Here is a 24,773-nt window from a genome sequence, read left to right as displayed (position 1 = left end):
GCGGCCCGCGGGGCGGCGGCGGGAGGATGCCTCGCGCCCTGCCGAGGCGCCAACGGCCGCAGCGCGTCCCGGGCGGCGCCGGGGCCGCCTGAGAGCCGAGCCCGCGCTGACCGGGGCCCGGGCCGGATGGGCGCTGCGGGCCGGGGCGCGGACCGCCGAGCGGCCGTGAGTACGGGCGGGCCTGGACGCTGTTGAGCGGGCGGCTACTTTGTGGCGACCTGCGGCTTCGGGCGGGGCCCGGAGGCACCTGTTGGGCGTCCGGGCTGGCGGGCGGGGCGCGAGCGGGCTGCACCTGTGGATGTTTTAATTTGCTATTTGGCTCCGTGTTGGAACAGACCACAAAGCCTAATCTTTGATTTTGTCCCCCTGTCTCCCCCCCCCCCCCACGTCTCCTTCCCACTTCGGCCACGAAAAAATTAACAGAATGAACTAGATGCCTGGTGTGTAATAGGCTTGTCCCTCTTAAAAAAAAAATGTTGTGACTGGTGAGGGAAATGAGGACAAAAGAGGTCTCCTAGGAATGTTTATTAAAGGGGAGGGGGTGTTTTCAAGTTGCCCACATAAAGATCGTGACTAAAATGAATTGTCCTCCGTATCAGTTCCCCGCTTGTGGCACTCGGATTTTACTAAAGCAGAGCTTGCAAAAGCCTTAGCTTGGGAAACCTGCTAAGTAGGGTCCCCCTCCCCCAGGCCTGCCTCTGACATCTTTGATGTCCAGATAATGCGCTATGTTCCAGGATGGAGGGGTGGGGGTGGGGGAGCTGTAATTTCATTTTGGGTAGATAATGACTTTGGAAGACCCCAGTTTTCCCACCCCCAAGCTTTTTCTGTTCACTTGCATTTTTTCTTCTTTGTAGTCAGAACGTACACACTTTAACCTGTTGTTTCTTTTGCCAAGAATATTCTTCTTTCCACCCACCTCACTCCTAAACTCCTACCCAAGCCTCAAGAGGAGGCTTACTCCTCTAGGGAACACTTACAGGTGTTTCATCTGAACCAGCTGCCCCTCTCCCACACCCATGCACCCTCCAACCTCTGCTCCCATCTAGTAGGTGTGACAAAGGTTTGCTGAGTCCCTGCTCCATGCCAGGAGCTGTGTTTGATGCTGGTTTTGAGTTTAGTAATCCTGCACTTGTTCTCCCCTACTTCTGGCCCTGAGCTCTTGGGTGGCAGTAGTGGCATAATTGAGGAATGCTAATACTGAGGGCTCTCCTAGACTCTTACACCTCCCAGGGTTAGAGTGTTTCCTTCTCGTAGGAACCTCTCCACGGTAGCATGGGGGCAAAATCATATCCTACCATGGACCTACAGCACAGGGTCTGGCCTGTATTGGGCACATAAAAAAAAAAAACAAAAAAAAAAAAACTGATCTTAATTACCAATCTGAATAATGGCCTCAAAGATTTCATCTTTAAGGAATCTCTGTACCCAACATGGGGCTCAAACTCACAATCCCAAGATCAAGAGTTGCATGCTCCACTGACTGAGCCAGCCAGGTGCCCCAATAGCCTTTGCTTTTTAAACCAACTTTTTGTTATGGAATAACTTTAGATTTCCATAAAAGTTGCAAAGATAGTACAGACAGCCCCAATATGCCCCACACCCAGTGTTCCCCATTGTTACTATCCTACAGTGCTGTGGTGCATTTGCCAAAATGAACAACTGACATGGATACACCCTTGTAACTGAAGTCCAGACATTAGATCTTTCCGGTTTTGAAGCACTGAAATGTGTAAAGCCCTTTATATTGGGAGCAGTGTTCCTGTAATGCCTATTCTTTGATTCCTGCCCATTGTCTTTTCTCTAAATTTCACAAGGACTGCTATGCTGAGGGGCAGGGATGAGCTGGGAGAGGGAATGGGACTGCCAATAGAGTTTTACTGCATTTTTCCAAACCCTCGGAGACTGATAAATAAAAACTAGAATATGAAGAAGCAGTATTCTTAGTTATTCGGTAGCATGTATAACCACGTCAGCCCTATATGAAGTGGCCCTATAACCACTTCAGAGCTGTTCCAATGTGCAAAGCTGGCAAAACCAATACTCAGCTGCTGGAAATGCTTTAAATGCCAAGGTCAGATTGCCAATAGACTCTGCCTGGGTGGATTTAATGCCAGGAAGATATAAAATTGGCATTTCAAGAAGCTACTATGCTAAACTTTAATAACACAAATTCTTTTTTTTTTTTTTTTCAACGTTTATTTATTTTTGGGACAGAGAGAGACAGAGCATGAACGGGGGAGGGGCAGAGAGAGAGGGAGACACAGAATCGGAAACAGGCTCCAGGCTCTGAGTCATCAGCCCAGAGCCTGACGCGGGGCTCGAACTCACGGACCGCGAGATCGTGACCTGGCCAAAGTCGGACGCTTAACCGACCTCGCCACCCAGGCGCCCCTAATAACACAAATTCTGTTACCCTTGGAGCCCTGATTAAAACACAGATAAGCAAGGAAACTCCTATTGTTAACTAAGCCCATTGTGGCTATTTATTGCTATCCCTTTCAATTTGTAAGGGCTTGTCTGACTGTGTAATGACATCTGTTCTCTACCTGCTGGGTCTTTGATTTTGCCTTTTCCACACGTTCTGTTAGATCTAAGATACCGGAAGTAACTTCACTAACAACTTACCTACAGTTGTAGAAAATATGAACACTGAAAAAAAAAAAAAACAGCAATAGAAGTGCTTTCAAACCATTCTCTGATGCTCTTCATTTGAGATTCATTTGGTTGTATGTTTGTTAGATCTGCTAATCAGCAAAACCTCTAGGAGGTGGAAATTTTGTCACGAGGATCTCAGGGGAGGTTGGAGAAAGTTCTGAACAGCCAAGACCCAAGGGCTGAGGGTTCTGGGGAGGACAATGCCAGTTGGATTCAGAAAAGCAGTCACCATTCCTCCTGTGATAGACACCCTGGGGCACCTGGGAAGGCTGCCTGCTGGTGATAGTAAAATGGAAATCCTGGAGCAGCCCACTGTCATCCACACCCAAGAAAGGGCCCCTTAATCTGTCACCTGCAGAGCCTCACAATCAGGACCAGATTAGTTTGGGGCTTATGAGGTGTGGAGACACCCTTGCCAACCCTCTGTCATACTGTAGCAATGACATGACATCTTGTGTAATTCTCTGGACCTCCTTGTGAATCGCAGTTTACCCACAGATAAGGTAACAGCTTGGCTTGAGGTTCCATGGCCACCAGATATGTGGCGTGGTCTGAATTGAGCCCTCTTGTACCTTTGGTTCCCCCCTGCCCCATACCACCGCCTGGCAGCCTGTTTCTTTCCAGACCTCACCTGCTGGCTCCCTCATGGTGCCACACTCTCACCCCTGAGCACTGGCCCACTTCTAATTGCTCTTTGCATCTCTAGTTTTTCTGTCTCTTGCCCCAACACAGGGCATCAAATGTTCGATTATGTTCTTTTTAACACTTTTTTTTAAAAGTTTATTTATTTGGGGGAGGGAGGGGCAGAGAGAGAGAGGGAGACGATCCAAGCAGGCTCTGTGTTGGTAGCGCAGAGTCCCATGCTGGGGCTCAAACTCACGAACTGTGAGATCATGACCTGAGCCGAAGTCGAGCGCGTAACTGACTGAGCCACTCAGGCACCCCACCCCCCATTATGTTCGTTTTAGTATGCAATTAAATAATTACAGGTTAAGATTCATACTCTCTGTCCTCCCACTTCCGTTGGCATTTGGGTCTAGAGCCCACCCTTTCAAGTGAGAAGGGCAGTGGTGTGTGGATAGTGCCTTGGCCTTTCCCCCTTGTTGATAGCAAGGAAACCAGTAGCCTCTGCTAGGATGTGTCCCAACGCCCTGGCTCTGGGGAACTTTGTTACCAGTGGGTGAAATAAAAAAGAAGGTATTCCAAGTTGTTGGAAAAGGGCTCAGTGCGAGCACATTAATCAGTAGTCTGGTGGGAGACAGATGATGGAGGCAGGACTTGAGGCAGGAGGGAGGAGAAGTGAGGACTGGAGCTTGGAGAGCAGAGGCGCCTAGCCACTGGGTGTTGAAAGCCCAGACACCCCTTCCCAGATCCCCCAGAGATGCAGAGCCTGGGGGAGGCTAGAGGGCCAAGGGGGCTTTATTTGGGGGCAGCCAGATAGGCGGTAGGACTGAAGGAGTCTTCTCATCTCTCCCAGTGGGTCCACTGATCACCAGGCCTGCAGTTCCTGAAATGTGGAGGAAAGCATTTCATCCTGTAATTCAAGTAAGAAGGAAGACTGTATGAAGGGAAGCTCGTTCTGCCAAAGGCAAACTAGACTCATGCTATTGCCCATTGATGTGAATCCTTCCAGGCCTTTCCATGCACGTGCTGTGTGTGTGTGTTTGAACAGTGAGTACATACATTTGGTGTCAAAAGTCAAAAGTTCCCAAAAAGCATAGTGTAAGGGAAGTTGCCTTCCCCCATCCTTCCTACCCCCAGCTGAGGTCCAGCCTTGGAAATGTTTATCAGCGCATTTACCCTTCTCCTTTGGTTAGACTTGAGATGGTTTCTAATGTTTTGTTATTGTTGAAAATATTGTAACAACCTTTATCCAGTTATTTGCACATGTGCATGTCAGTCCGGAGGTAAAATGCCCCAGATGGGCCTGAGGTCTAGGGGTGTGTGCCCAGGAGTACTGATAGGTGTTACCAGGTGGCTACAACAAGCCCTCAGCAGTGGTGGTATCAACTTTTTAAGTTTTATTTATTTAAGTAATCTCAACATCCCACATGGGGCTTGAACTCACGACCCTGAGATCGAGTCGCATGCTCTTCTGACTGAGCCAGCCAGGTGCCCTGGTGGTATCTTTTTAAAAAATTTTTGCCCACCTGCTGGGTTGTAAGACATACCAGACTGCCTTTAATTTGCAGCGATGAGTGAAGTTCACACCTGTTCATGTGTCTTCAGGCACAGGGGTCCAGGGCTTGGACTATGGCTTGGAATCCACAGCTTACTAGCTGTGTAACCTTGGCAGATTGGTTAACCTCTCTGGGCCTCAGTTTCCATATCTGCTCAGTGGGACTAATAAGAACCCCCCCCCCCCCCCATCTTTTAGGGTTGCTGCCAGTTCTCTGATTCTCATGAAATCAACAGCTTAAAATAGTGCTGGTTTGGGCTGGGAGCCTCTTCAGAGCCCCTGTGTTTCCTTTTCTGTGATGGATGTTGGTGTCCCTGCCACCCACCTGGGGTTCCACTTTCACCATGAACTCTAGCTGAATGCTTTCTCTGCCTGGTGCCTCCCTTCCTCCTCACAGGGGAAGTGGTGGGTTGGGACTGGAGCTTATGTGCCAGGAACGGTAATACTGGGAGGTAACATGGTGGCACGGGTAGTAGAAAGGATGGGTATCCCCAGGTGTGGGGAAAGGAGCCTGCGGCCCTCGGGCAGCCTCCAGTCCATCCTGTAAATGTCAGAGCTGCTTGGTTGGGGCTTTATTTCTCAGTGTTTTTGTCTTTAGAAGTGTGATAATGGCACCATATGGACATGGGCCTGATTCACATTCTCTTAAAATAATTATACATGATTATTTTAGGAGAGAAATTTCTGAAATCCAGAATATTGTTTTTGCTCTAAGAAATTACCCTGCACAAATACCTTTTGGGGGGATGGTTGCTGCCCTCCAAACCCAAGGGAAACACAATGTCCTGTAGTAAACGTGATTCACTGAATGCATTTGCCTTTTAGTTACTTCACGGTGGTTCTTAACTTGCCAGTAGATCTGGTTGTAAAAGCCCATTTGTACACTGGTTGCCTGAAAACTTGCCCATGATTTCCCCAGTGCCACAGTGGATATCCAGCTTATTTACTTATTTTTATTTATTTACTTTAACGTTTATTTTTGAGAGAGAGTGAACACACAAGGGGAAAGGAGGGTGGGTACAGAAGATCTGAAGTGGGCTCTGTGCTGAGAGCAGAGAGCCCAATGCAGGTCTCAAACTCATGAACCATGAGATCATGACCTGAGCCTAAGTTGGATGCTTAACCAACTGAGCCACCCAGGCACCCCTGGATATCCAGTTTAAAAGCCAACTGAAAACAGTGTGACATACCCCTCAGTGATCATGAATCCAGGCCTGGCTGTTTCTCTGCCAGGACACCCTTTGAGGGATGGTGACGGGGTGGAGGTCAGGACAAAATGGTAAAATGTGTGTGTATGAGACACACTCCTGCTTTTTTTTTTTAAATAAATTTTTAAAAATGTTTTATTTATTTTTGAGACAGAGCATGAGTGGGGGAGGGGCAGAGAGAGAGGGAGACACAGAATCTGAAGCAGGCTGCAGGCTCCAAGCTGTCAGCACAGAGCCTGATGTGGGGCTCGAACCCACGAATTGTGAGATCATGACCTGAGCCGAAGTCAGACACTCAACCAACTGAACCACCCAGGCACCCCCAGACTCCTGCCTTTCAAAGGTTGGCCATGAGTGCTGAGCATGGACAAGGCTCAGTAAAGGTGACAGGGCCGTTCCACAGAGGCAGACCTTCTGGACGCTGGCAGCTCCTCAGGTAGAGGACACCTGGAGCGGGGGCCGTCCAGTGGAGGCTCGCAGTGGAATGGCACACATCCATGCCATCGAGCAGAAAATAAACAGAAAACCCTTGGCAATTTGCCACTTTGAAAGGTGTTGTCCCGTACAGAGGGAATTGCATGTGAGCTAAAAGTGAGAGGTTTCCTCCGTTCTTATGAATAAAAGTGAAATCATTTTTTTGTTTTCAAGTAAACTCTACCCCCTGACGTGGGGCTCAAACTCATGACCCCGAGATCAAAGAGTCACATGCTCTGCCCACTGATTCAGCCAGTTGCCCTGAAATCACTTGTTTCAAGGCTGGAGGGTAGTTTCTGTAGATCTCCAGTCATGGGGAACAGTGTTTCGGCCACTAAAGGGACAAGACTCCAAATACCTGACCAGCTAGCTTGTGAATAATCTGAGATTCCTGTTTCTCGGCCTCTTCACTGTGTGGTTTTGGAATCTTTTAGAATCAGAGGGAGTCTGAAGAAAGGAAAGAAGGGACAAAACTTAAGCCTCCTTTCAATAAAAAGAGAAAACTCAGGTGAAGATATTGAAACAGACTCAACATGAGTTCGGTAAGAAATAAAGTCAGGAAGCACCTGGCTGGCTTAGTTGGTAGAGCATGCGACTCTTGATCTCAGGGTTGTGAGTTCAGGTGTGGAGCCTACTTAAAAAAAATAAGTCAGAACAGGTTCATTCCTTCCTTATTGGTCATTACTGATGGGTGGTGTGTGTGTGTGTGTGTGTGTGTGTGTGTGTGTGTGTGTGTGTGTGTGTGTGTGTGTGTGTGTGTGTGTGTGTGTGTGTGTGTGTATCGACTTCGTCTGTGTGTGTGTGTGTGTGTGTGTGTGTATCGACTTCGTCTATGTGGCCAGTGTGGGACATTGGGTGGGGACACAGGAGATGGAGCTGGGCCGGTGCAGGTGGTATCTGAATTGACACTCACCTCTGTGACCTCCCTCAAAGATGGGAGGGATGCCAGGGTTCAAATTCATAGAGTGTCCAGTAGTTTGGGGCAACGGAAAAAACCTGGTAAAATGTATTGGGACTAATGTGATATCGTGAAAAAGTGAAAGTTTGAGGAATCACTGATCTGGAATATCTCATATAATCAGACTTCTTCAGAACTACCTTTACACTTGGTTGAGAAGACCATATTTTGGAGAAAGAAATGGAGCTTCATTTTGGAGGATAGATGTGTAGGTGTGGATGTGTGTTTCTTGTGTGGAAATTTCCTCCACAATATTCTTTTTTTATTTAATGTTTATTTTTTATTTATTTTGAGAGCAAGAGCGAGCGAGTGCGGGAGGGCGCAAACAGGGGAGGGGCAGACAGAGAGGGAGAAAGAGAATCACAAGCAGGCTCCACACTGTCAGTACAGAACTGGACAAGGGGCTCAATCTCACAAACTGTGAGATCGTGACCTGAGCCTAAATCAAGAGTCAGACACTTAACCAACTGAGCACCCAGGTGCCCCCACAATATTCTTGTAGTTGAGTTTCTCTGTTGGGAAATGGGATGAACCATTAATTTTTGTTTATGGTATAAAATAGGATCCAGCTTTTTCTTTTCCTGTAGATGGGTATCTGTAATGTCCAGCACCATTTTTGGAAACCTCTCTTTCTCAGTGAGGTGTAATACCACTTTGCTGTATCTGGTGGTCATCTATGAATAGGTCTGTTTCTGGGCTCTTTCGGGTCACATTGACCTGTTTTCCTGTCCTGTGCCTGTGCCTTGATGACCATGGAAAATGGCAGGACTTGGGGCAACTGGGTGGCTCAGAGCCTGGAGCCCACTTCAGACTGTGTGTGTCTCTCTCTCTGCCCCTCTCCCACTCACGCTCTGTGTCTCGCACTCAAAAATAAACATTAAAAAAAGAAGAAAGGAAGGAAGAAAATGGCAGGACTTGCTCTCTGGCAGACTCTGGTAGAGTACATGCTTCCTTTATGCTCTTTAAGAGGGTCCAAGTGTCCTCACTAGTTTTTAAGCTTTTTTTTTTAATATTTATTTTTGAGAGAGAGCAGCAAGAGCACGAACAGGGGAGAGGCAGAGAGAAAGGGGGACAGAGGATCTGAAGTGGGCTGTCAGCACAGAGCTCAACACGGGGCTCAAACTCATGAACTGAAAGATCATGACCTGAGCTGAAGTTAGACCCTCAACCTACTGAGCCACCCAGGAGCTCCTTGTCTTCACTATTTGACCTTTGACATGATGGGGCTCAGGGTGTACTACCCTAAAATATGTCACCATATTGAATATCTTAAGCTGGAAGAATTTGAGAAAATGGCAGGAGGAGGAAGGTCACTCTGACCTCCCCCTTTGCCTTTATTCCCTGAAACAGGTCATTAAACTCCCATGTGAAAGGTGCCCTTCTGTACCAGGAGAATGGAAATTCTTACCACCAGAGACCAGGAATTTGGGGCAAAGAATTCTGTGTAAACAAACCTTGTTAAACCTACCCCACCTTCCTAATTATTTCTTCACCATGGTCTGCCCCTAGCCCGAACCCCTCTGCCTTGTCAGTTCTTCACAAATAAGTGGTTTCTTTGTCTAAAACAGAAAAGCTCCCTGCTCCGCTACTTCTTTGGGTCTTCATTCTTCTGTGAGGCTCCCAGGTACATGTAAGCATTCAATAAAATTTGTGTGCTTTTCTCCTGCTAATCTGTTCTGCCAGTTTAATTTTTAGACCCAGCCAGGGACCCCAAGAGGGTTGAGAAAACTTTTCCCTCCCCTACAGACACTTCTAGGAGAAGTTTTAAAATTACATCTCTCTTGCTGGCTCCCTGGCTTGCATATGTGTGTGCACACACACGCGCACACACACACACACACACACACACACACACACACACACCCCTCAACACATCTTCCTCGATTTTTATTTGAATTGGATTTAATTTAAAAATTACTTTGGGGCATCTGGATGGCTCAGTCGGTTAGGCATCTGACTCTTGATCTTCACTCAGGTCTTGATCTCAGGGTCGTGAGTTTAAGCCCCACACTGGGCTCTGTGCTGGGTGTGAAGCCTACTTAATTAAAAAAAAAAATAGGGGTGCCTATGGCCTGGGTGGCTTAGTAGATTGAGCATCCAACTCTTGGCTTTGGCCCAGGTCATGATCTCCTGGTTCGTGGGATCAAGCCCCACTTTGGGCTCTGCGCTGACAGCACTGAGCCTGCTTGGGATTCTCTCCACCCCTCCCTCTGCCCCTTCCCCGCTTGCATGTGTGTGTGCGCTCTCAAAATAAATACAACTTTGAAAATAATAAAAATTACTTTGAGAAGAATTCATATGTTTATAATATCTTCCAGTCCTGATCTTGGTGTATCTCTCCATTTATTAAGATATTCCTCATTGTCCCTCAAAGTTGTATACTATTTTCTGTAAAGGTGTTTCAGATCTTTGAATTTATTCTTACTTTGTGTTGTTACACTATTGTAGAAGTGTATATTTTCCATTCTAATCTTTATGCCTTCTTGCCTTGCCTTCCCCAGCTGGCTGGGATTTCTGGAAGTGCTGAATGAAAGTGGTGATATGGAGGTTCATTCCTGATCTCAAAAAGAATGTTTTCTAAGTCTGACCATTGAACATGATGTTCACTGTGGGTTGTTTCATCTTTATAGGTATCTTAACAGATATCTATAAAATCTATCTATAACAGATACCTATAAAATTAACGGATAAGGAAGTTCCCTGATGTCCCTTAGTCTTCATGGAATGTTAAAATTGCGAATGGATGTTAAATTTTGTCAAATGCTTTCTCTGCATCTATTGAGATAAACAGATTGAGGGAACCATAGGCAGTACATTTTATTAACTAAATTTTCTAACGTTAAATGATTTTGTATTCTTGTGATAAAGTCAACCTAATTGTATTTTATTATCCTTTTAAAATAGTATTTGATTCTGTTTGGTAGTATGATTTAGGATGTTTGCATTTTGGCTTATGAGAAGAAAATTATAGTGAATTTTATTCTTTCACTGCCCTGGTCAAGGTTTAGTATCAAGTTAAGCTAGCTGTGTTCACTTTGATTTCACTAATGTTAATCAGATCTGAATTCAGGTTTGCTCTTTTCTTCCTGAGTCCTATTTTTCAGTTGTATTTCTTCCAGGAATTTATGTGTGTGGTTTGCATTTTCAAATATATTAAATTGATCACAACATCCATAAATCTCACTCAAAGAAAGTGATATTCCATTTCTATTTCTGCCAGGTTATTGCTTTGATCTGATCTCTCCCCCACTCCCCACCTTCCCTCCAATCATTGGAACAAAGCTTTATCAGTTTTATTAGTCTTTCTGAGAACAAACTTTTGGCTTCATTGATCCTTGTATATCCATGTTTTTCTTGTCTGTTGCATTGAATTTTTTACTATTTCCATATATTTTCTTTAGGTTTCTCTGTCACTTTTCTAACATCTGAAAGATGGGTGTTTAGCTCATTAATTCCACCTGTCTTATTTTCTAATCTACCTTCTAGAAAATTTTATGTTTCCTTGTAAATACTAGGAAGTACTTATTGTTTAATTCAAAATATCTTCTAATTTTCATTGTCCTTAGACCCATGGGTATAAAGAAATATGTTCCTTTTTTTCTCTTTGGATTATACTTTTTAAAAAAATCAGTATAATTGACATACAATAAATATCTTAGTGGCTTCAGGTGTAAATCATATGGACTGGATAATTTTATATATTATGAAATGATCCCCACCATAAATCTAGCTATCCTCTGTCCCCATTCAAAGTTATTACAGAATTACTGACTATATTCTCTATCTGTACATTGCATCCCCATGACATCTTTATTTTCTAAGTGGAAGTTCCTACCTCTTAATTCCCTTGACCTGTTTTGCCCATTCCCCCAATGCCTGCCCCCTCTGGTAAGCAACCATTTGTTTTCTGGATCTGTGAGTCTGTTTTTGTTTTTTCTTTTGTTTTTTTGTTTAGATATAAGTGAGATTGTATGGTATTGGTCTTTCTCTGTCTGACTTATTTCACCTAGTGTAGTACTGTTGATGTTGATCCATGTAAGATTTCATGGTGAGATGGTAAGATTTCATTCTTTTTATGGCTGTGTAGTATTCCATTGTGTATATACACCACATCTTCTTTATCCATTCATCTATCGATGGACAATTGGGCTGCTTCCATTGCTTCCCTTTTCTCCACATCCTCACCAACACTTGTTAATTTTTTGTCTTGTTGATAATAGCCAGTCTGACAGGTGTGAGGTGATAGCTCCTTATAGTTTTGATTTGTATTTCCCTGATGATGAGTGAGTGATGTTGAGTAGCTTTTCACGTGTCTGATGGCCATTTGTATGTCTTCTTTTGAAGAATGTTTATTAACGTCCTCTGCCCATTTTTTTAAGTAGGCTCCATAATCAGCATGGGACTCAAACTCATGACCCTGAGATGAAGAGTTGCATGCTCCACCGACTGAGCCAACCAAGTGCCCTCTTTGCCCATTTTTTTTTAATTTTTTAAATGTTTATTTCTTTTTTGAGAGAGAGACAGAGTGACAGAGCATGAGCAGGGGAGGGACAGAGAGAGAGACACAGAACCTGAAGCAGGCCAGGCTCTGAGCTGTCAGCACAGACAACTTACAATGAGATCATGACCTGAGCTGAAGTCGGATGTTTAACTGACTGAGCCACCAAGGTGCCCCCCTCTTCTGCCCATTTTTAATCAGGTTGTTTATTTTTAAGTTGTGTAAGTCCTTTATATATTTTGGTTATTAACCCTTTATCAGATTTGTAGATATCTTCTCCCATTGCCTGGGTGGCCTTTTGTTGATGGTTTCCTTTGCTGTGGAAAAGCTTTCCAGTTTGATGTAATCCTATTTGTTTATTTTAGCTGTTATTGCCCTTGCCTAAGGAGACTGGTCCAAAATACATTTTGCTAAGAATGATGTTAAAAAGCTTACTGTCCCTGGTTTCTTCGAAGAGTTTGTTGTTTTCTGGTCTTACATTCAAGTCTTTAATCCATTTTGAATTTATTTTTGTGTATGATGTAAGACAGTGATCCAGTTTCATTTTTTTGCATGTAACTGCCTACAGTTTTCCCAAAGACCATTTATTGTATATTCTTGCCTCCCTTGTCATAAATTAATTGACTGTGTGTGTGAGGTTTTTTTCTGGGCTCTTGATTCATTCCATTGATCTGTGTGTCTGTTTTTATTTATTTATTTATTTTTTGTATTTTTTAATCTATATTTTTAAGTTTAATCTTTTTAATGTTCATTTTTGAGAGAGAGAATGTGAGCAGGGGAGGGGCAGGGAAAGAGGGAGATACAGAATCTGAAGCAGGCTCCAGGCTCTGAGCTGTCAGCACAGAGCCCAACGTGGGGCTCGAACTCATGAACTGCGATATCACACCTGAACTGAAGTGGGAAGCTGAACCGACTGAGCCACCCAGGCACCCCTGTGTGTCTGTTTTTGTGCCAGTACCATACTGTTTTGATTACTGTTCATTTGTAGTATAGTTTGAAATTAAGGACTGTGATCCTCCAACTTTGTTCTTCTTTTTCAAGATTGCTTTGGCTGTTCGGGATCTTTTGTGGTTTTATACAAATTTTAGGATTCTTTGTTCTAGTTCTCTGAAAAATGCCATTGGTATTTTGTTTGGGATTGCATTGAATCTATGGATTGCTTTGGGTAGTATGAGCATTTTAACAATATTCTTCCAGTCCATGAGCACAGAATATCTTTCCATTTATTTGTGTAGAAAGTAGTACATTTCTGAATTTCTAAGCATATGAAAATTTTCTCTTGTGGTATTTTCTTATTGATATCTAAATTTAGTGTTTTGTGGTCAGAGAATATATTGTGTTTTCAATCCTTGGAAGTTGGTTGAGACTTGTGTGTTTGGCTTTTCTGAATGTTTGTGTGCTTTAAATGAATGTGGATTCTGAAGTTCTTAGATACAGTTTTCTCCATGTCTTTTATGTCTAGTTGGTCCATCACATCATGCACATCTTCTGTGTCTGTATTCATTTGTGTTTTCTCTGCCAGTCACTGAAAAGAATAAAATAGTATATTTATACTATATATGCTGTATATTAAGTGTACTATACATGTGTAATAAATATACCATGTTTATGCTTTATATACTATAATCAGTAATCCTACTGTGATTAAAGATTTATCTGTTTCTCCTTACGGTTCTATAAATGTTTGATTTATATATTTTGAGGGTATGTTATTAAGTAGTCAGATTTACACTTTTTTTTAATTTTTATTTTTTTAATTTACATCCAAGTTAGTTGGCATATAGTGCAACAATGATTTCAGGTTTTACTGCTTTATTTTTTTTTTAAAGTAATCTCTACACCCAACACAGGGCTGGATCCCACAACCCTAAGATCAAGAGTTGCATGCTCTACAGACTGAGTCAGCCAGGTGCCCTGTCCTTTTGCTGTTTTAGCTACTTTATTTTGAATCACATGCATATAATAAATACACAAAACAGGGGCACATGGGTGGCTTAAGAACCTGACTTCGCTCAGGTCATTATCTCACAGTTCATGGGTTCGAGCCCCCTGTCAGGCTTTGTGCTGGCAGTTCGGAGCCTTGAGCCTGCTTTGGATTCTGTGTCTTCCTTTCTCTGCCCCTCACCCACTCATGCTCTGTCTCTCTGTCTCCCTCTCTCTCTGTCTCTCTCTAAACATAATAAAAAAATTTTTTTAATACATAAAACAAATATATTGTTAGCAAATAATTATAAACTGTATGTCTGTGTTGCCATCACCCAGGTTCTAGCTTCATCTTTCAACCATTCTGTGTCCTTATGTTTAAGATATGTCTCTTGTAGGGGCGCCAGGGTGGCTCAGTCAGTTAAGCGTCTGACTTCAGCTCGGGTCATGATCTCACAGTTTGTGAGTTCGAGCCCCACGTCAGGCTCTGTGCTGACAGCTCTGAGCCTGGAGCCTGTTTCGGATTCTGAGTCTCTCTCTGTGTCTCTCTCTTTCTCTGCCCCTCCCCCACTTGCACTCTCTTTCAAAATTAATAAATAACTTAAAAAAATATGTCTCTTGTAAATTGCATCTTAGATGAATTTTGTCTTCTATCCAGTCTGAAACCTTAAACTACCATTTAGCTTGATTTGGGGCTTGATCCTACAACTGAGATTATGACTTAAGCTGAAATCAAGAGTCGGATGCTCAGCCGACTGAGCCACCCAGGCGCACCTACCGTCCTATCTTTTTAAAGCTGTACAAAACAACACTGCTGTTCTTTTACTCACCTATTTACCATCTTCTTTATTCACCATTCCTTTTTTTAGACTCTGACGTTTAGGTAGTATTGTTTTTCTTCTGTCTGAAGCACACACATCCTTGTACTTCCTTTAGTGGTATTTTGCTGAAGTCAACCTTTATAGTTTTCTGAAAATGTCATTCTGGAATTCTTGAAAGATATTTTCACTGGATATAGAACTCTGGAATAGCCAGATATTATCTTTCAGGACCTTAAAGTTACCTTTCCTGACTACCCTCTGGATTCTGTTATTTTACTTGGGAAGTTGTTCTGTTGAAAGGTAGTTTTCCCTCTCCTTCTGGATACTTCTAAGACCTTTATTTCCTTTTCTTGGTGTTCTACAGGTGCTCTGCCCCATTTTTCTCCCACTTTACCTTCTATAAATCTAAATATTTTTCTGAGCTTTTACTGTCCTTTTCAAGAAATCAAGCCACATCAATATTGTAAGCGTTTTCCCCTATATTTTCTTCTAGGAGTTTTATAGTTTCCATTCATACATTTAAGGCTTTGATCCATCCTGAATTAATTTTTTTCACTGTTGTTTTGAGAGGCAGCAAGTAGGGGAGATGTGTGTGTGGGGGGGTGGTGACAGAGGATTTGAAGTGGGCCCCATGCTGACAGCAGGGAGCCCAATGCAGGGCTTAAACTTGAGAACCATAAGATCATGACCCAAACCAAAGACACTTAACCGACTATGCCACCCAGGCATCCATTTTTTGAGTCAGTTTTTGTATGCGGTGTTAAATAAGGGTCTAACTTCATTCTTTTGCATGTGAGTATCTAGTTTTCCCAGAACCGCTTGCTGAAAAAACTGCCCTTTCCCTAATGAATCATAGCACCCTTGTTTAAAATCATTTGACCCTACACAAGGGTTTATTTCTGGACTCATGTAATTTTTTTTTTAATTTTTATTCATTTTGAGACAGAGCATGAGCAGAGGAAGGGCAGAGAGAGGGAGATATAGAATCTAAAGCAGGCTCCAGGCTCTGAGCTGTTAGCATAGAGCCTGACATGGGACTTGAACCCACAAACCATGAGATCATGACCTAAGCTGAAGTCAGAAGCTTAACTGACCGAGCCACCTAGGTGCCCCGAGGTATTAGTATTCTTTATGTATAATATTAAAGAATTAGATCTTCCAGTTCTGGCCCCCCCCACCCTATTCCTCAAAACACATACCTCCTGAACGTGCCTCCTTGACGTATTTTGTTCCCTCCATAACCCACTACTTTGTCTTGATTCATTGACAGGTTGTGACATTTTTCTCTCATCCCAGCTGTGTGGACAGTGCCACACGCCCTCTGAACAACAACGGCTCTTGCATGCATATTTCAGTGTCTCTTTTGTCAGAGAGCCCAGCAGAGCCGCGGTTCTTCCGGTGCCAGCCCTGAGCTGAGCGAGGAGTGCCCTGCCGAGATGGTGAAGATGACAAAATCCAAAACTTTCCAAGCTTATCTGCCAAACTGTCACCGAACGTACAGCTGTGTCCACTGCAGAGCCCACCTGGCCAATCATGATGAGCTGATCTCTAAGGCAAGTGGTTTGTGCCCAGAAAATGATGAGATCCCCCTGAGGATGATCAGACCTAATTCATAGACAAATATTTAACCATCGTGTGACTTTGTGGGTCTGTTGTGTCCTGGAAATGTAGAGACTCCTGGGGAGCATTGATGAAAGTTTCGTGCATGGTGGAGTGTGACTGCACTGTGATGTTGGTGTGCTTAGTGTGTTGGTCGTGGTGTTTGTGCAGTGGGTGGGTTTTGGAGGGATAGAAAATCACAAAAAGCAAGAGGAGTAGGTTAGTTTGTCAGAGCAGTAAAGTTAATGTAAAACCAAAACACATCAAAGGAACAAAGGAAGTCTAGCAAATCTGTGGGAAGAGTTTAATAATAAGGGAATTAAGAAATTTTAAAAACTCAGAATGCTTAAGGAGAAAACAGCCTATCATAGAGGAATGGGGGAAAGAGGATTTTTTTTTTTTTTTATGTTTTATTTGTTTTGAGAGCGAGAATGCCAAGCAGGTTCTGTGATGTAAGTGCAGATCATGCTGTAAGTGTTATCGTGCTATAAGCACAGATTGCGCAAAACTGTGAGATCATGACCTAAGCCGAAATCAAGAGTTGGACGTTTAACCAACTGAGCCACCCGGGCGCCCTGAAGAGAGGATCTTTTAGAAAAATCGTCAGGACGGACACTCTGAACAGGGCCACAGCAGCTGCCCTGGGCACTCTGTGTAGGACCAGGAGCAGCCTGGTAGATGAGAAAAGAACAGCCCAATTCCTTATTATTAAGTTGGACCCTTTTTTAGCAGCATCTGAGGTCTATAATCAACCACTTGTGAACACGTAAAACGATTCAAATGTAGTAGGTGGGAAGTTGTGACCGTTCTCTCCTGCCCATCCTTGCGGGTCACCACCACCTCCCCCCATCCTCACAGGTTTGCCTTCTTGGACTACGTGAACCTCATGCTCCTTCAAAAACAAAGTCAGGAAGTTGGGCCTTTCAGGAATCCCTGCTTAAGCTTCGCACTTTAGTCAGTAGGAAGATCGCTTGCCTACTTGTGTTTTAGCTAGGTGATAATGAATGGTTGTCTCATTTCTGTTTATCATCTAAAATAAACACCGTGAAACGAGGCAGAGAGTTCTTGTGCTCTTGCTGCTGTGGCTCCTTTGTCCATTCAGAAGATTCAAGTCAGAAATGCGAGGGCCTCGGTTCCTGGTTTCTTGGGTGCCTTCCAAGGCAGGCTCCGTGTGTGTCACAGTGTCTGAGTTTGTGGAAGGCAGAGCCACTCTGTGACCGTCAGATGGGGCTGTGTGGCTTGGTGACCTCCCTGAGCCATGCCATCTCAGAAGGCATAGGTGTTTGTTGGCATCATCACGGTGTTGGTTCTGAAGCATGCTGGAGGCTCCATCATGGGGTGGGCCAAAAGGAATTTGGGATGCTTCTTTCAACGAGCCCGAAAGACTGTTTTTTAAATTACATTGAAAGTAGAGACCTGCTAGGTGGAAACAGCCGTGACCTTAACTGAGTATCTCAGGATGAAAGTCATGCTGAGAACCTAAATGCATCAAGCACACAGTCTGCCCAGAGGCATCAGACCTTGCATTTCAGCTGGTGATACAGGAAACTGCTGCTTTTCCTTCCATACATTGTTAGTCCGTAAGTTACCATGTAGAGCAGAATCCAGTTCATATGAGGACAGAATTATTGTCTTGACAGGTGTTCACGAGCCTCTGGGGCCATCTTTGTCACTAGTAAGCAATGCCTTGGTCCAGGGGAGCTATTCCTGGTACAGGCAGGTCTAGTTGTTAGAAGGCTCTGATTTTATCTGTGGCCCACATCTGGCACACCACCTGTTTTCTGTGAAGTATTATTGGATCACAGCCACGTTCGTCTATTTATGTATCATGCCAGAGTAGTTGCAACAGAGGCTGCGTGGCCCCCAAAGCCTAAAATATTTATCAGCTGGCCTCGTTTACGGAAGTTTGTAGGCCCGCACTCTAGTCTGACTTCTATCTAAACCCGAACCTCAGATCTGACCATATCACTGATCCAAACCCTGTTTAAACAAGTAAGGATTTGCAGAGTAGGTGAGAGAATTAGGAAAATTGGTCTACCGAATTGAAGGCTGGTAAGGATGTGCAGGAAAGCCCATGAGATGATTATTTGTTAAATTGGCCATGATGTAATATTCCTTATTCTAGAAAACCACTTGAAAACTCTTCTTAATCTGAAAGCTGTATATTTCTTTCTTTCTTTTTTTTTTTTTAAGTTTATTTATTTTGGGAGAGAGAACACACATGTGAGCAAGTAGGGGAGGGACAGAGAAAGGGAGAGAGAGAATCCCAAATAGGCTTCGTGCTATCAACGCACAGCACCACCCCCTCTCCCCGTCCCCCATGCAGAGCTCAAACTCACAAACTGTGAGATCATGACCTGTGTCAAAACCAAGAGTCAGTTGCCCAACGGACTCAGCCACCCAGGCACCCCTAAAAGCTATGTAACTCAGTCAAAACACTGGTAGCCTCAAGCTAGGTTATACCACAGTAACAAAAAGCCCCCAAGTCACAGTGGCTTACCACACAGGTCTTGCTCCAGTGAAATGTCTGTCCAGGGTCTGGGAGCACTGTGACTCCCGGGTCCTGTGTGGGGTCCAGAGCCCCAGAGGCCTGTGGTAGCCGTTCCTCAGCTTGGCCCTCCACTCACGTTGAGGCCATGACCTGAAAAAGTGTCTCCACCTTTATTCCAAAATGCAAAACTCACCATCCCTTTTCATCTTACCACAACAGATATGTGACAGCTTTTTCTTCTTTGCAGTCTTTTCAGGGAAGTCAGGGACGAGCCTACCTCTTCAATTCTGTGTGAGTACCACTGCCGTTGGCCTGTAGACCTGCTGTGTTCATGGTCACGTTACATTTATTGCTTCTGTACATCCGTGCAAACAATTACTCAAAGGCTAGAATGACCAGAGGGGTTTTTTTTAATTATTTTTATTTTCATTAAAAAATTTTTTTTAATGTTAATTTTGAAAGAGAGTGCAAGTGAGGGAGGGGTGGAAAGAGAGGGAAACACAGAATCTGAGGCAGGCTCCAGGCTCTGAGCTGTCAGCACAGAGCCTAACGCAGGGCTTGAACTCACGAACTGGGAGATCATGACCTGAGCCGAAGTCGGATGCTTAACCAACTGAGCCACCCAGGCTCCCCTTTTTATTTATTTTTTTATTTTGAGAGCGAGAGGGTGCGTACGAGCCAGGGAGAGGGAGAGAAGAGAGAATCTTTTTTTTTTTTTAATTTTTTTTTTTTCAATGTTTTTTTATTTATTTTTGGGACAGAGAGAGACAGCATGAACGGGGGAGGGGCAGAGAGAGAGGGAGACACAGAATCGGAAGCAGGCTCCAGGCTCTGAGCCATCAGCCCAGAGCCCGATGCGGGGCTCAAACTCACGGACCGCGAGATCGTGACCTGGCTGAAGTCGGACGCTTAACCGACTGCGCCACCCAGGCGCCCCAGAGAAGAGAGAATCTTAAGCAGGCCCTAGAGAAGAGAGAATCTTAAGCAGGCCCTACACTCAGCACGGGGCTGAGTGTCATGGGGCTTGATCCCACAACCTTGGGATCATGACCTGAGCCAAAACCGAAAGTTGGACGCTTAACCAACTGAGCCACTCAAGCACCCCAGGTCAAGTGTTTTTAAGTGATCTTAAAGAATTGTACCCTCCAGTCAGAGTTTCAGGGAAGAGTGTGCTCTTACCTGAGGAACTAGCTCCCACATGTGGTGTGGTCTGTGCCCCATTTGTGGTGGGTTTGAATTTTACTGCGCTATGCACCACAGAACTGTCACCTCCCTAGGAACCTGGCCCATCTTGGAATTCTCCTGGGGAAATGAACAGTTGTTCCTTCTCATACAAGGTGGTGGTGGGCAGGGGGCGGGAAGGTGGGGCATTAAGAAGAAACACTGGTGCCTTTGGTAACCAGCTAGCTGGAGAAATAACCACCTGAGGCGGGAGCCAGGGGAAATGCTCTGGTCTCCAGCAATTTCCTGCCTCCTCCCCTGTAGGGTGAACGTGGGCTGTGGCCCCGCTGAGGAGAGGGTCCTTCTTACTGGCCTGCACGCGGTCGCAGACATCTACTGTGAAAACTGCAAAACCACGCTCGGGTGGAAATATGTAAGTAACTGTCTATTCAAACCTCTTGGACACTGCACAGATTACCAGATAAAACACATTACTAATAGACACAAAATTCGCGAAGGACTAAGCCCTCCCCCTGGCAGTGTCAATCCATGTTTTAAAATAGAAATTCTGAGCCAACTAAAGATAGACGTAATCACATAGGCACACCTGCCCACACCTGCGCTCCCAGGGCAGGGGTGACAGCCATGCCTCACAGTCCCACCCTGCAGACCTAGGCCCCTGAGGGGCCCCTGGAATGAGGGGAGGGTCCCACCTGTCTGGGGGATGCTCGCCTACTGGCCAGGCCTGCGGTGGCTGCTGACATTACTTAGCAGTAGTGATGTCAAGCAGAACCGTCTGTGGTGCTCAGAAGTTTCCGCCGTGCCCACTGAGGCCTGGCCTCCCCCTGCCCATCAGAGATTTGGCCTGTGGGCAGCTTCTGCTCCCGCCACACTCCCTGCTCCCGTTTTCCCCACCCCTCCTTTCAACTCCCAGATTTGTCTCTCTGGCCCGCACACCTGGTGCCCCCTGGCCATTGAGTGCACGTCCACCCTGGGCTCTGGCATCTGAGAGGCGTGTCTGGGTGTGGCTGGCACCTGCCTTCATGACGAGCTCTTCTGCAGTGATTCTGGTCATCTTGGTCAGGGCCAGCTGCTCTCCCTCTTTCTGTAATTCCCGATTGTTCCTGTTCTCTGCATTCCCCAATCACACATGGAGATGGGCTTGGTGAGGCCTGCACACACCCCCAGCCCGTTCCGCTCCACTCTCACTGCCCACCCAAGGGCCTTCTCTTCTTCCGACGTCTCGAATGACCTCCAGGGCACTTGGCATAGTTGCCTTCACTTGCCCCTTACCCGAAGTCCCTGCAAGGAGGCTCTGGCTCCTCGGCCTCCCAGACTGCCTCGCACATGGTAGAGGCTCGGTAGCAAATTTGAATTAGCCTTTCCCTGTGAGTTTATCGGCAACTTCACAATGAGTAGGAGTGGCCTGTCCTGGTCTAGGTGTGCTTGTCACTGAGACAGACCCTGCCCCCCCGCCCCAGCCCTGGTCAGTACTGCACACAGATCACCTGGGGAGATTTAATACCATCCACTTATTTTCTTTACCAAGCGTGCAGTGAAGCCAAATGAAATCGATTCTGCCCTGAGACCTTCTTTCTACTTTTTTTTTCTTTTTCAAGGAACATGCCTTTGAGAGCAGTCAGAAATATAAGGAAGGAAAATTTATTATTGAGCTTGCCCACATGATCAAAGACAATGGTTGGGAGTAAAGTGAAAACTTTGTTCTCTTCTGAATCCTATTTTGTGAAAGAAACTGTAAATGTAACGGAAACCTAGGAGCATCCTGGATGACAGTATTTCTTGAACTTTGAACCTTGTAGGCTGGCCTCTCCCAGCTGTTCTGGTGGTAAGGTGTCCCCTCAGCCTCTGTCCTGTTCATGTACATGGCTGTTTCCGAAATGTTTCAATGACCTTTTCTTCTCAAGTTCCAGAGAAAGAATTAACCAACTGATGACTTACCCGTCTAGTTAATACCTTCTTTTAACCTATGCCTTTACAATAGAGTTTGGTTGTGCTCTTTCACGTTTGATAGAAAACCAAACTGAATTTCTGCAGACTACAGGGTTAGGGTCTTTTTAGAGAGTAAGTTCATTCCTCTCTTTTGGAATGAGGGTACTATAGCCCACTTTTTCCCCCTAATTCGTGAAACTACAAATGGACTGTTCCTCTTGCAGATGAACTGTTAAGGCATAGTGCTCATTTAAGAATCTTCCAGAAGCAGCCAATGAATCTGTATGCCAAGGGACCTTTTTCTTTTTTAAGCTTTGCTCAAAAACAGAAGACACCACTGATTACATTTTAGATAAGCTATAAATAGAGAAATATGCCTAATGGAACATCTTGTTTATTTAAGCCAACAGCTTCCCTATCTAGAAAGCAAGCATTAGCAAAGACTATTCCAGGGGTCTGCAGGGGCACGCTATTTAGGCTGCAGTCCGGCAGGGCCCTGGCGGTGGGGCTTCTGCATCAGTTGCTGAGGGTGGGTGGTCCACAGAGTTAGAGTTTAACACACTGGACCGAGTAAAATCGGATTTCCTTTTCTACTCTGATGTACTTGAAGAAAAAGAATTACTTTTGCATATGAAAGAGGCCAGAACGAGCAGGATAAACTTCCAAACTTGAGATTTGGGAGATTGTTTTAACATTTTTTTCAGGAAAGGTTAAAGTTCTAAGACCTATTTAAACTTTGTAAATGAATATGGGTCTCCTGTGCCCCATTGGTTCTGTCCCTTGAACTGATACAGAAGGGATCTGGGCAGTCTTCTAAGTCCTGTGTCTCAACCATCCACCTGTGCCTCTGCAGGGAGAGGGCACTGTGCAGAATTTTGGCCAATGTTCAGAGCATGGAGGTCAAAAATCATTCCCAAATAAGTTCTGTTTTTCAGTGTTTGAGCCTGACTCCAGCTGCTAGGCCTGGCCAGCTGCTCCAGGTGTCTGGTGGGGCCTCCAGTGTAGCTGGAGACCCCTGAGCCCCCATTGCTGGGGGTGGGGGCAGGAAGAGAGGGCCCAGGGAGGCAGGGAGAGAGAAGGGCAGCGTGCCCAGAGGTTTCTCTGCCGGGCCAATGTCTGAAAGACAAGGTCAGCCCCGTGGCAAATGTGAGCTGGCTGGGAAGGCTGAGAACAGCTTCCAGTCCAGTGGGAAGTCCCTTTCCTCCTTCCAGCCCTCCTGAGCCCCAGAGCCCATGGCCCCCCTGGGTGGTTTTGGCACAGCTGCTCACCTAGTTTCCCTTTTGGCACCATCTCTCGGGTTAAGCCTTGGAACGTGGGGAAATGGCGCTGCCTTGCTGTGGGTGAGGGCACTGGAGTGCGAGCTAGTGTATACGCATGTCTCCAAGTATCGGAGGCAGATCTCTGTACAGCCGCGTAGGCCTCTGCGTGTATAGGTGCTCCAGCAGGCTGCTGCTTCCTGAGCTGGCGTGCCCCCCCCCACACCCCCCCCCCAGATGTAGGTTGTCCCAGAGCAGCCCCGTGTTTGAGTTCATGTGCAGCTATACAGCCTTCAGGCTCCCAGGGCACAGTCCTGCACGCATGGCACACTCATTGCCACGGTCAGAAACCTGAAGACGCCGCACTTGAGCTGGCATGTGAAGCATGGTCACCTGCAGCTTTGGTCCTTAGTGGCAACTTTGAAAGGACAGAAAGACGCCTTCGTTGAGGAGTACTCCTCTTTGAAAACTTCACCTAAACTGACACCTCCCTTCTTGCCTTGGTGCCTCCATGAGCCTCAGTGCTGTGTCTGAGGCTCCAAGAGGATGAGGGAAATGGGGGTCCTGGGGGTGCTGAGGGCAGGGCTCCCGAGCACTTCTCCGCAAGATCTCCACGTAAACTGAAGAATCTTCTCAAATTCTTCTGACCAATTTTTGTATATACTAAACTTCTATTTAAAGCTTTTATATGTTCTGGGCAAGTTTACTGCTCCTTCGATTTGAGCACTTTGGTTTTTGTATTGTCTTTTGTGATGGCATTGAAACATTTTTACTAGTGGTCTTAGGAGGCCTTGTTTTATTTTGTTGGTAATTGATACCAACAAAAACCCTTACCACTTTTTTTGTTGGTCTTCTGAAAAACCCAAGCTCCTCTTGAAACCAAAAGAACAGACCGTGAGCTGGCTTCAGGGAAGGACATTCACACACGAGACCACAACCAGATGTGCTGGTAAAGTGTTGGAATGTTCCACCCTTTTAAATTCCTAAACAGTAAATATCATCCTGTGACTTTTATTTAAATTATTTAAAATATTTTTTTCCTTGAAGTTTGGGAAGTGATGCCAGGATCATAAATGCATTTAAACTATGTGGTGTTCTCTGGCACAGCACATCTACTCTAAAAGTGTGGTTTAGTTTTGTTGCTGTTTTATATATACATATATATAGTATTTTTATACCTTAACACTTATTCTTGATGGCATCTGTCAGATATTACACGAAATCAGAAATGGGAATCTTTTTTCAAAAGTCCTTTAATTTACCTGATGACTTCACCAGGTACTTAAAAAATCCAAGTGGTTTTAATACCTAGAAAACTAAGTTCCAAAATGACCTACAGAAATGTAAACCCTCATTTGTCAAAGGCTCTTGGGTGGATCTGCAGCCCAGAGTGGCCTGGCCATGCCTTGGGCCAGGTGCATGTGGTCACTGGGTGCAGCTGGAGGGACGGACCAATGGACAACAGCCCGAAGGTTTGCCCCTTGGAGCAGGACTGTCAAGCTCACGTGCACAAGCCTCCTTCAGCCTCTGTGTCCAGCCCTCTGTCCTCTGTGTCCGTGTGAGGTTCAAAAATAAAGCTTCCAATGTCAGATGTGTC

The 24,773-nt window shown here is 45.1% G+C and overlaps 1 protein-coding gene across 3 annotated transcripts; it reads left to right on the top strand.

Annotated features, from left to right (window-relative positions):
* On the top strand, positions 1-24,765 carry YPEL1 (yippee like 1). Of its 3 annotated transcripts, none has more exons than XM_047827269.1 (6): positions 1-165; positions 4,136-4,203; positions 15,990-16,272; positions 19,057-19,100; positions 20,295-20,403; positions 21,590-24,765. In XM_047827269.1, the coding sequence occupies exons 3-6, from the start codon at positions 16,156-16,158 to the stop codon at positions 21,677-21,679; spliced, it is 360 nt and encodes a 119-aa protein (XP_047683225.1). In that variant the 5' UTR covers positions 1-165; positions 4,136-4,203; positions 15,990-16,155; the 3' UTR covers positions 21,680-24,765. The 3 variants fall into 3 exon arrangements, with proteins under 3 accessions (XP_047683225.1, XP_047683223.1, XP_047683224.1); XM_047827267.1 differs by having other exon boundaries at positions 4,136-4,329; XM_047827268.1 differs by lacking the exon at positions 4,136-4,203.
* Positions 24,766-24,773: the final 8 nt, after the last annotated feature.

Source organism: Prionailurus viverrinus, chromosome D3, assembly GCF_022837055.1.
Source record: "Prionailurus viverrinus isolate Anna chromosome D3, UM_Priviv_1.0, whole genome shotgun sequence".
NCBI lineage: Eukaryota > Metazoa > Chordata > Mammalia > Carnivora > Felidae > Prionailurus > Prionailurus viverrinus.
This window is presented reverse-complemented; position numbering and strand designations above follow the sequence as displayed.